This window comes from Trematomus bernacchii, unplaced genomic scaffold (assembly GCF_902827165.1).
Source record: "Trematomus bernacchii unplaced genomic scaffold, fTreBer1.1, whole genome shotgun sequence".
NCBI lineage: Eukaryota > Metazoa > Chordata > Actinopteri > Perciformes > Nototheniidae > Trematomus > Trematomus bernacchii.
Genome location: NW_022987564.1, coordinates 10,155,814 through 10,168,936, shown reverse-complemented (window position 1 = coordinate 10,168,936; position 13,123 = coordinate 10,155,814). Strand labels below are relative to the sequence as shown.

Sequence of the window (13,123 nt, the reverse complement as noted above, 5' to 3'; positions counted from 1 at the left end):
CAGAAGCCTCTGATATTACCCACTGATCCATAGCTGAGTGTGAGCACATTAACTTAGGAACAACTTTTAATCTGAAGTGTATTTGACTCATTCATCCGTTTTCTGACTTTTAAATTCATCCAAGCTCAGATTTACTAGACTTGCTGGTACTAAAATGTTGACACACTCAACAACACACAGGGTACCTTTAATACAAAATGAATCTGATAGCTTGACAAGTAATATTTGTATTTGTGTACGGAAATAGAAGATACCCCCTAACCCTTCCTGTCTAAATCATGATTTGAGTCTTTCATTTTGGCTTACCTGTCTTTTGGTTACACACCATCCTTGTCAAACTTATTGAAACGAGAAATGTCCTTTTATAGTGACAATCCGTTGATCAAATATGTACTTTAATCATTAAGTTATTTGATAAAGAAATGACCATGTAGTTAACGATTTAAATCACCTCACTCTCACAGTCATCATGCACACTATTGATTGGTTCCTGAGTTTATAAGCTCTGAAGATACTATGCATGGATAGCTTGACATTTTTTCTCAATGTATAAAGATTACTTGAAACGGGGCATATTCCAAAACCAAGAGAAAATAATGTATTGGTGAAAAGTGTGAAGGTTCTTTAAAAAATCAAACAAGCCCAGGGTCAAAAGATGTATTTGTACCAAGAGGACATTCCCCGTTGAGAAGCCTGCCATTTTCAAATAAGCCCTTGAATCGTGTACTTTTGAAAACTCTTCCGTATGATTTGATTTTGTTTACTGTTTGCTTAACCTCACCTCCAATTCTGTCTATGCTCACTGGTTGGGGTGCAGGGTCAGGCAGATAATCTGAAACAGGTAGGGGTTAAGTGTCCTTGGTATGCTTCAGCAGGTATTTCTGTATGGGTGATTTAACCTGAGCCCTCCACTGTGGCGACAACTCACACAACCTCACACACCACAAAGGGCATCGGGCTGAGAAAGCAGCAGTTATAGACTCTAGTGAGAGGCAGGGATCAGACTGTACAAAACATTTTTCTTTCCGTGCCAGAAAGGAGAACATTTTTAACTTGAACAGCGTTAAGAATTTAAAGACAAACAAACATTTTCCCAGCAGACTTATCAGTGATTATGGGTTGTGTCAGTTATGCTCTGAAGCCATACTATGAATGCTTGGAGAACTGTGAGCAAGGGCATTGGAGCTACACTAAAGGCTTTGGCAATGTGATCCTTGCCTGAAACATCATCCCATTTTGGTCCGCATCCCAACAGTTTATATGAGTGTGTGTGTGTGTGTGTGTGTGTAAGAGAGAAAGAAGTGAGAATCCTAAGGGAATCTAGTTTATCTGATTGTATAAAACTCAAAAGAGGCTATATCGTTACACAGACGCACAAACACATACTGCACACACACACACACACACACACACACACACACACACACACACACACACACACACACAAACACACACACACACCCACAAGCACAAACACTTACTGCATTTCCTGCCTCGGGCATTCAATTAATCTCCCTGGTGATTCCAACAATATGCTTTTAGTAACAGATAGAGCTCATCAACATTTTTTATTTCATCTAGAATGAATTATCGCTTCAATGATAGTGTGGCCCTTTTGGCTTTAAGCCCCCTATCCCCTGTGCCAATAGTAATAATGATGAGAGAGAGACAGAAATGGAGAAAGAGAGACACAGTGACAGAGTTAAGCTCACATCAACCACATTTCAAGCAATGCAATTTAGTTTTTGTACAAGTTTTGACAAAAAAAAAACTGTAAACAAGTGCGAACACAAAACTGAAGCAACCAACTGAATAACAGAGAATTTAGCAGCTGAAGAGGCAGATATAGTTATTTGGACATGGTAGGTTGTTAAAGAGAAGAATCCAAATGAATGCTAGTCTCTCTGTGTGGATTAGTTAACCAACACTATAAGGGAGGTTAGCCATTTAATAAGGTGATATCATGTTGGGGAGTTCAATTAACATAGATACATCACCTTTTATTATCTTGTACTCTGGAAATTGTGAGGTAGTAATATAAGTTAGCATAATGTGGAAAAAAATCAAATAAGTGCTTCAAAAATGTACCTAAAAAGTCCATCTCTGATGAGTTTAAAATACAGAATATACAAGCAGAAAGGGACATAAAGAAAAGTATATATGAAGAGAGATAGAAAGACAAGTAGAGCGAGTCATCATAGAGTGAACTGTAAATCATGAAGTACGTACACTGGCTGATGAATAAAAGGCGAGTGAACTACAGAGAGACAGACAGATTCAAGGAGAGGCAAAGATACGGGTGGAATAATATAAATTATGAGATGTTAGCTCGTCGGGTAATTCCGGTGATAACTCTCTCTGCACTATCGCTATAGCAACACCGTGCCCACTCTGCTGTTGGCACGGTGATCGGATCGCAATTCGTTCAGGCCACGCTGATTGAGCTGTCAACGCACACGCATACACACCGTCTTACACAGGCACACACGTGCAACAGAAACACACACACACACACACACACACACACACACACACACACACACACACACACACTTCATCTCTATGTATCTATCACTTTATAAATTGCAGTGAGCTGAACAAGAGAAGGTCACCTGAAGATGCTTTGAGAGTTATAGAAACAAGCATCACCAGGGTTCAGTCAGGGGGAACTCGGGCAGCGATCCAGGATACAGAGAGACAGATTAGAGAGGTATAGGGGGTCTCTAAGGGGGTCTTGTACTTGTTCTGACACTCTTACAGCACCACACGGACACCACCTTACATCCAAAAACATCCCAAACACACTGCAGTATGATTATTTCACCTGCCCCCAATTCTAACCACTAAATCCCAGTAGTACTTTTTCTGGTGCTTGAAAGTATGCATTGTTGTATGAATGTAAATGTGGGAATTATGTTTGTATGCATGTCGTTGTAAATGTTCATTCATTTGCCAGTGTGAAACTGCTAAATGTGTGTGCGTGCAAGCCTACTGCTTTGCTTTGTTGAGTGTCTCTTGTCTTCACAGTATGTGTCACTTCATGTGCTTGTTTGTAAAATGTGACCGCATGAGCATTCAACCTTATGTGATTATTGTTTTGAGTGTGTATGTGTCTGTTCACTGTACGGTTTCCCGTGGCCTTCCGCTGAACAAACTAATTAAGGAACAAACACTGCTTCAAACCAACCAGAAAATTACCTCCCAACTCTAACAGGACGACCCAAGGACAGACAAGCAGGTCCTCTATCACATCTAGTCAGAACACACAGCCTAATACGGGCTTGGCTGGTTTATCCAACAACTACCATGTTACCATGTTACTTACCACTGATTGTAGCTTCAGAGTTAGTGTCTGTGAATATGTATGAATTTATATTGACATACAGATATATTACATTACATTACATGTCATTTGTTAGTCGCTTTTATCCAAAGCGACTTACATACATTCAGTACTGTGGGCAATCCCCACAGGAGCAATTTGGGTGAAGTGTCTTGCCCAGGGACACAACGACATGCTGACTGCAGTGGGACTTGAACTTGCTACCCCCTGATTCAAAGTCCAGCACTCTATCCACTGAGCCACAGCCGCCATATGCTTCTTCCGCTCTGCGCGGCAAATCTAGCTTCATTGATCAAGTTGACGAAAGCCATTATACATTGTCTTGTGATATCTACTGTAAGTTGAGCATTGTACAACTTCTGACCCAGCTGTAACATGTTGACTTTCAATAGAATATGAAACTAAATTGCTGGTGAGTGTCTGTATCTATCAATACTATCTAATCCTGTGGTATTTCACAGCCAATAGCTTCCAATTAAGTACTTCTGTCCAGGGAGATGTCACTGACAGTATCAATAACATCTTTCTGACCTTTTGTTCCTCTTTCTATTCTGGTATGCACTTATCTTTTCTCTTCCCTTCTCTGTCCGTCACCACACTTTCAGCATAGTCTTAGCTCCACTTTTAATTGTATTTACTACACTGCTGCTTTGATCCACAAGCTTTGCTATTTTTCGCTGTTGGATTTGTTCTGAGAGTGTGTGGCTAAGCCTAAACCTAATGCCTTACTTATAAAGGTAATTGTCTCTCTGCTGTAGTGCTGTGAATCAACAGTACACAAATGATGTTGCTAATACCACTACAGATTATACAGTTGCTACTAATAACAGTGCTATTGTTTTGTTTTTCTCTTCACAGTGAAGACATGTGGCAGTAATCTTCAAGGGCCGTCAGGAACCTTCACATCTCCTAACTTCCCAATTCAATATGAGAGCAATGCACAGTGTGTGTGGATTATTACTGCCTCAAATCCAAACAAGGTAAATCTCCCTCACTCTCTCCCTCTTTGTCTCTGTGTCTACATTTTAATTGTTGAAGTTATTTAACTTTGATTGACCAACACAACCATGATGATGTATTTATTATGACTGGAACTTGCCTCTACAAAAATACTTGATTGCCTAGTCTGTGGACACTCTGCTGGCAGCTTTCTTTAGAACTGCTTAAAGGGGACCTATCATGCAAAATGCACTTTTGTACGTCTTTTATACATGAATATGTGTCCCCGGTGTTCCAGGGAACTCACCAAGTGTCAGAAAACACAACCCTCTCTATTTTCCTCCATACCCAAATCTCTAAAAAAAGGGGCTGCAACGGATCTGATAAAAACTGATCCAGATTTGAACACTGTCCTGACGTCAGGACAGTAGCGCTACGGCTATTGGGCCAACTCCACCAATCAGGAGGAGACAGCCACGGCCATTGCCGTTCGAAAGAGCTGGAGACGTTGTAGTACATATGCCAGGCCTCTAGATGGTGCTGTTGCTCACAGAATCTGCCCTTGCAAAAACAGAGCTAAAAAATGTCAAATTGAGCAAAATGAGGCATGGCTAAAATGCATGGTCTGTTTGGTATTTTGAAAAAAAAAAAGTATAAATATGCCTTATAGGTATGGTCCTACACTATATTATTCAAATATAGCATGATAGGTCCACTTTAAACAAACAACAAACACACAAAACTGCACTTTCTTGGATCCAAATGTAAAACCCCTGCCATGACAAATGTGCGTCAAACATCCAGGTCGCGGCTACTAGATGGATCATTGCAATATAGTCTGCTTGGTAAGAAAAAACACATCTAAGTCTGGTTTCAATCGCGATCAGAAGACCTCAGTGAAAGCAAATATGTGTTATTTCCAAATAGGCTTCTTTGTCAAATTCAGGTACAGCATGGATTTGATTATTGGAAATCTTTTTGAAGACTTTAACATAATGAGTTGGTAGAGAATTTGAGTTGCATTGGCATAGTAGTGCTTTTGCTGGCGGCAATCTGCTGGTAAAAATCACCTAGTTCAGTTATTAAGTCAGCATCCAGCAACACAACTAATGTGCAGTAAATGGGCCACAGCCTGTGAAGGACCCCCAACAGCCCTGAAGACCCCCACCCCCTCTGCTGCAGTGCCAACCCTGTCCTGAGCCACCTTGTGTCATGAGCGTACCCCCCCCCTCCGGTTTCCCCTTAGGTAACACTATTACCTCCCTCAGCTTCTTGCCGTTGTTTACACTTTTTTTTACTGGCCACAGGCTCGGCTGTGGTCATGTTGAAAGTCGTGTGGAGGCAATCCCTAAATCATAGATATGCTCTGAATTCCGTATAGAGCACCATCACATTTTACAGGTGAATGTGGGGCCTATGAAATGTTAAATAAGCAACAGCAGCATCGGCAGAGGCAAGAGTTATAAAGTCTGCCTCTTTGAAAAAAAAGTGTGTTGAATAGTATTCATCAGTGAGTACACCATGTCATGTTTGAGCGTAGTAACTCATCTCAAGTTGTCTGCATGAACTAGCTTGAAGGCTCTGCTACATTTGAATTTCATGCATTCTATGTAATTTTAATCAATATAACAGTCGTCCTTACACGCATTTACAAAGTAAGTTTAGCGGCGTTTTTACATTATTGAAACATGTAGGAGGTTCTGTAAATGATATGCTAGTCAGAGCAAATCAGCATCTAATTCTGTGGGATTGGTTAATCCTGCAAAGGGGTAGATGATAGGCTGGAGGTGAGATGAAAAACTGGGATTGGTCGCTCTATTTCCCAAGAGAAATCTGATTGGTATTCAGGAGACACTTCCTTATTCCACTCAGGGTCACTGTGGTGACCGCTCTGTCGTCAATAGCAACACCTGCGTCAGCACCATAGGGACACACATACAAATATGCGTACACACTCACATGCACAGCCACACACAGATACTTTAATAATCATATTATCTGAAATACACTCTTTTAACATCCACATAAATACATAACAGCCACATATAAACACACACGTACACTTTGTTCTAACTCAGCAACCTTTGTCTCTCTCTCTTCTCTACTCACACACACACACACACACACACACACACACACACACACACACACACACACACACACACACACACACACACACACACACACACACACACACACACACACACACACACACACAGCTCTCCCTGTCACAGCCCAAGGCCTCTGGTTTATGGCCTGGAGCAATACATTCTCTGTTGAAGGCTACAGTGTGTATGTGACTGTTGAAGGCTATGGTTCTAATACCCTTCTGCACCCTTTGGTGTGTGTGTGTTCATGCTTGTGTATGTGTGTGTGTGCATGCGTGTTTGTGTATGTGCACACGAAGATTGAAATTAATGTGTTTCTTTCATGGATGATTATGGATGTTGCAAAACACATTGACCTGTATGAACACCAGATCAACTGAAGCTGTGTCAAGTCATTTTTATAGCCCCTTATCTTTAAAGGATATACAGAAAGTACCTTATCATCTACTGTAATGTTCTATTTTATTTCCTGAACATGTCATGCACCATACTGCACCGCATATGTCATACACTATAGTGAATCATGCATGTCTTTTATCACACTGCATCATGTAAACTAAATGTCATGCACAATGTATGACACGACATCACATTAAAGGTCTTCACGGGTCTGTAAATGTGGACAGCACCTGACCTTTAGAAAATGGACGTCCATTTCAAACAAATACAGACGTGGATTCCTAGGGGCTAAGACACACATGAACCAAACTGACCCTGTTCCAAGTCCGGCCTATCATGCCCTATTACTGAAAAGCAACTGGAAAGATGGTTACATTACATTCATCAGTTAGACTTATGCTTATATAAATTGTATAGGACAGACAAATGGAGGATTATTACAATACTAAACCCATTAAAAAAGTAATATAAAGTTACAAAGCATGCAAAAGGGATAAGCGTGACAAATCATTCAGAATAACTCCAATCTATCTTTTTTCATTTTTCATCCGTCTTGGCAAGTTGTTTTATTCATGTGGGACACCTGTGAAGAGGCACATATGAGAGTGTTCATATTAATCATACCATAAAGAAACAGAAACCTCAATATGTAAATGCAGATCTAGCTCATGGATTTACATCTCCGGTTCTGTAAGACTTGTCTTTCTGCCGTCAGATTAATGTCATTTGTTTCCCTTGGATTTCTGGCAGAATCTGTAGAAATATGTTTTAAAGTTTGTGAAGCCAACAGCGTTAATCAATCAATTTGATGATATAGATTTTTTCCAAATTTTACATTTTGACATGCATTATGATTTAAAGGATCAATCCAAGTGGTATTATTCTGAGAATAGCTGTGCTTTAACAAAGCCAATTCCAGGCAAAAGATCCTTTGGAGGCTTTTAATAAATGGGGAAATAAATCACACAAATGGCTTAACCATTTATCACAATTTAGCAAAAATACTTAGCTTCCTTGGTCACCTTCTAGTTACAACTCTGCTCAGGGTGTTTGTTAAGGACATTTCAGTGTTTGTAGGTTCATGATGGTTTAAGACATCACATGTTGTCACAGTCAGAGTGAGTACTTGCAAGAGGAAATTGCAGGTTGGGACACATCTTGTGGAGTCAAAGGTAATTTACTGGTACAAAAGCAGGTTTTTGCTGGGCAGGTGGTGAAGGCAAACAAACAGCGGGGAATTGGCAGATAAACAACAGGTCACGGGCAGGAAAATAGTCGAGCATTGACGATCTGGCGCACTGGCAGTAAAAAGCTGTCCTCAATTAGGAGGCTGATGAGGGAGCGAGGGGCAGTTTAGTTGGCGGGTGAGTGGTCAGTTGATCTCCTGCGGGGAGAAGGCAACGATAAACACAAACACTGAGAGGAGAGGAGGGTCAAGGTGCAAGCACAACACATTCAGAGGAGAGGATCGTCCAAACTGAGCCTCCTCTCCCACTAGCAGAAATGTGCTTTTTTCTATAACTTGTTTACTTCTCTCCCTATTTAATACTTTACCCCCTTTCCTCATTCCTCCTGTATCATACGTATTCTCTTTGTTACACTCCTTCTCCCCCCCCTCATTCCCAGAGGCTGTGTCCTCAGAATTACCCAGATTCTTCATTAAAGAGCTCAGCCTGAAACCAGCAAATTACTATGGAGAAAGAGAGACTACAGACAGGGAGGAGGGGAGCACGCGTATCACTTTCTCCATTGCAGCCATTTCCACACATAGTCTACATTTCTCACTTTCTCCTACTCGTTCACTGGTAAAGAGACATAGAGTTTCTATTTTGTCTCAGTCAGCCACATTCCCTCTCCGTCTGCCCACCTCTTTGCTCCTTCTCTCTCAGGTTAGATGTTAATAGGGTTCTATAGCTCTCTGATGTTATTGCTTCATTTAGTTTTGGCAGAATGAGCCTTTAGAGCCAATCCATTCTCTCCTTTTCTCATTTAACCTTGGGGACGGTATGACGAGAGGGCCATTACTATACCTCTCTCTTCCCTTCTTTCCTATTCTCTTTTTCAACTTCTCTCAGAAATAAGATCTTACTGTACTATTATCTTTTTCTTCATTTTCCACATCATTAAGTTTCTCCTTTTGCACTTCCCATGTTCCCATCTTCCATGATATAAACAAGTCAAAGCACCTTACATTTGTTGAAACTTCATGTCTACTGTACGTGTCGGCTATTTTAGAGCTCACTTATAGAGCAGAAAGAAACTAAAGTAGTGAACATGCTTATGCTAGATCTGCTTTATGAATTGACAGCCTTACAGTAAGTATAAACTGGCTTTGAGCCACTTCACACACATTGGCATGCACAGTGTCACTCACAGGCTGTGGATACAAGAAGACTGCTGCAGTGCTGCCATGCTGCATATTTAGTTATCACTATGCCCAAGGAAATGTAATGCAAGGGCATTCAGGAAGGAGGAGGAGGTACACTTTTGGATAGGCTTCCTTTTTACTAATTTACAGGCATTTAATTCATTTATGCCCTGTAGGTCTACAGAAATCCAACATACACAGAGAAGCCATGAGGCCGAAATAATAAGATCATAAAAAAACACTGCATAATCTCCTTTAACCCTCTGAGACCCATGGGGCCGTATACGATCCCAAGTATCACGTTGTGTTCAAAGCGTTATAACTTCTCAGCTGTTTGAGCCAGAGACATGCCGCATTTTTCCTCTTAAACTACAGAAACGGCAATAAACAACTCTATTAAGATTTTCATTGAGAGGCGTTAACTTATTTCGGTGAAACGGATGTGCGTAAAGTTTTAAAACGATTGCTTATCGTTTTGTATGTTTTATAGGTCTATTCTCATCCACCATCTTTGTTTGTGACGTAAAGAGTGTAAGAGTCACGTTTCTGAATCGGACACTCTGAGTGGATGCAGTCACAGCCAATCGGAGTCTGATTCAGAGGGCTGCCTGTCAGTTCCGTTATGTGTACTGAAAAGAGAGCCGGTATAATATAATACATTATTTTAGTGTTTTGAAAGTAAACTGAGGTATGGCAAGGAAGTTTACTACAGCTGAGGCTTTGGAGCTGATTTTTCAAGGGGACGATGTTGATGAAAATTCAGACGAATCTTCTCAGCATGCCATGTGTGATTGTGGAAAGGAACTACCATGATATATATCATGTGTAGTCTTGACAAAAAAAAAGACAATTCCTGGCAGAAAAAGGCTCATGGACACTGCCCAAAAGAATGGGCATAACTAATGAACAGAAGTGCTCTTGTGAAATGTGGGCAACAAATCTGTAAACACTAAACAAGATTAACAGAGGAGCTTAAAGAGGCAGTTATGGTATGTCAATGTAATTATTATGGTATGATGTTACCTTAAATCATGACACACTGTAACCAAAATACTTTCAGCGTTTCCCATACATCGATTCATTTGTGGCGGGTCGCCACAATTAAATATCGTCCGCCACAAATAGATCTCATAAAAACATTTTTTTTTTGGGAGAATAAACCCCACAGATCCTCAACTCCGGTGTGTCTCACTCATTATGGGGGTGCGGTGCGGTGCCCCCACAAATAGAATCAAATTATGTGGGAAACACTGGAAGAAGTCAGAATCTTCTAATCAGTTCTGATACAATGATAATAAATGTGTGCAATTGTCTGTGTTGAATTTTTTTTTCAATGTTATGGTTAGCAGTTCTTTTGAATGAAATAAGTAAAAAATGCATGCTCCGTTTTTAAAAAAAAGAGATGTTTATGGGCAAATATCCCATATTATATTGTATTGGTCTCTAATGACTGGCATATATCATTAGCTGAGGTTGTGCTGATTTCTGGGATGTGTAAAACTGTATTATACTGTAAAGAAATGACAATTTATAAGGCAAAACACAAAAATATACAAAAACGGAAATGTCCTATGTGGGTCTCAGAGGGTTAACTTTCTGTTAGTGATTAAAATGGCGTGCTCCTGCATCTTCTTGAAAAGACGAACAGTGTAGCACCTTTTTAGGTCTCTGGTTAAAACTTAATAGCAATGTGATTTAAATGCATTTTCAGTACAGTTGTTGCATAGCAACAGTACAAGCTGTACTTTGTGTTTTCTCTCAGGTTTTTGTTTAGAGTTGGCATCTTCAAAGGAGCCACTGGAGGAGTCAGCTCAATGAAACAGAAGTATTGGGGGAAGTTGCAACAGGCTCTATCCATCAGTTTTCATCAGCTGAAGCCAGGTCTTCACACAATGGAGCAATTTATACCGTCCAAACAGAAGCATGATCAAAGGGAGGGGGGGCAGAGGGTTTACTGTATACTGTCGGACAATTCAGTATCCCCCGCCCTGTCTCACTCGCCAGGTGTTTCTGATATTCCTATAGTACCTGCATCTTCAAACTATCCCTAGATCTTAAATGGGTATATGGGTAGGGAGGAGCCTGCCCCACCTCATTGTCTCCACGACAACCAAAGGAAGTGCTTTATCAAGCAGAAATCCAATTCTGTCGCCTCATTGGCTAGAAGCCATAGATGGATGGAAAAAGGGGAATACAGCAGCCAATTAGAACGAGAGAGGCCGAGAGGGTGACAGCAAGAGAGAGAGAGAGAGAGAGAGAGAGAGAGAGAGAGAGAGAGAGAGAGAGAGAGAGAGAGAGAGAGAGAGAGAGAGAGAGGAGAGAGAGAGAGAGAGTAGAGCTCATGTAGATCTATCGAGAGAGTCCTCCTCTCTCTCTCCTCTCATCTCCTTTGTCTTTTTGCTATGAAAAAACAACCTATTATGGTAGATGTGAAATATGTAGAGTGTTCAGTTTCATCTATCACACACACACACACACACACACACACACACACACACACACACACACACACACACACACACACACACACACAAGAGACACAAAAGGCACACATCAACAGTAACCAACCAGCCTCAGTAATGAGTTCAAGTATAAGTTGACTTCAGTTCAGCTGACACATTCTTAGATACACACGCATACATGGGCACAGTATAATGTATTTCAGCTGTGTTTAATGCTGTGTGAACAGTGCTGATGTGGCATTAGGGTGTAAAGGACGTGTACAAGGAGGTTGGACCAGCCCTTCTCTGTCGCTACTCTCTGCAGGTCCGCTCCATTTCCTACTGCAGATCAAAAAAAGCAAAAAATATGTATTTCTTGATAAACTAAATAGGCCACCATTGGTAGCAGTTCTCATTATATACTTCTCAGTAACTGCTCCCCTTAAATTAAATGTATTCTGTAGATTTTGGGGATTTATTAATGCATTTATTGCCATCACCATGCTTTGTCAAGACTCTTTTAAATTCTATCATTTTATAGGCCAAGTTTCACTTTTCTGAAAATAACAAAGCAGGGTTGAGGAAATATTCCCAACTGCATCTTCAAAAGTAATCCACATAGCTACATCAGCATCTAGCAAATGAAAAGCTTTCTTTGTAGACACACAGATCAACTATAGTGGCACAGTGGCAAATCCCTGCTGTGACTATTTGGACGTTTTAGGAATATTTTCCCGTCAATTAGCACAAGTCTGAAGTTCTTCAGTAAATACCAACAAAAGTATGAGACCTTGAGGCACGTGCAAGTCCAGAGGGATTTGTTTTATGACATGACATATAGTGTCTTGTGTGCTGGCATGAAATCCAACCAGTAAATCACTTTTCACCAAACTCAACATGTAAATATAAAGCCAGCTGCTTATTGAAACAAGAGTGTGCAACATTAAAAAGTATACAACATGATATTTTAATTCATATAATCATAATGATTAACCCTTTAAATGCAGGATCTGGTCTTGCCTTTAGATAAAGTAAAATTCTCAATATATGCTGGTGTACCTCATTTATTGTCAGAATTGCAGTTGTATTTAAAACCTGCTATGTGCTAATAGGAGAACTGTGATAAGTGGGAAAATGGTGATAATGTAATCACAGAAAAAGACGCATTCATCTCCACAAAGCTGTTCATGTCGGTATAAATTAGGGTTTTTTCGTGTGCATTTGTGTGTGCTTTAAAATATGTGTGCTTGACTGCCTTTGTGTGTGTGTGTGTGTGTGTGTGTGTGTGTGTGTGTGTGTGTGTGTGTGTGTGTGTGTGTGTGTGTGTGTGTGTGTGTGTGTGTGTGTGTGTGTGTGTGTGTGTGTGTGTGTGTGTGTGTGTGTGTGTGTGTGTGTGTGTGTGTGTGTGTGTGTGTGTGTGTGTGTGTGTGTGTGTGCTTGCTAGAGAGAGTTTAGCAGGTTAGTAGGTGATGCTTAATCCAATCTGCCTTACATGCCGATAAGGCTGAGTCAGCATTGTTGGTGT

The 13,123-nt window shown here is 40.6% G+C and overlaps 1 protein-coding gene across 1 annotated transcript in view; it reads left to right on the top strand.

The window, feature by feature from the left end:
* The window catches only part of LOC117478245 (CUB and sushi domain-containing protein 3-like), a 336,058-nt gene that overhangs the window by 224,517 nt on the left and 98,418 nt on the right, over window positions 1–13,123 (top strand). Inside the window, exon 10 of the mRNA XM_034125216.1 lies at window positions 4,202–4,323. Within this exon, the coding sequence (XP_033981107.1) occupies window positions 4,202–4,323 (122 nt within the window). The remainder of the gene's footprint in view (window positions 1–4,201; window positions 4,324–13,123) is intronic.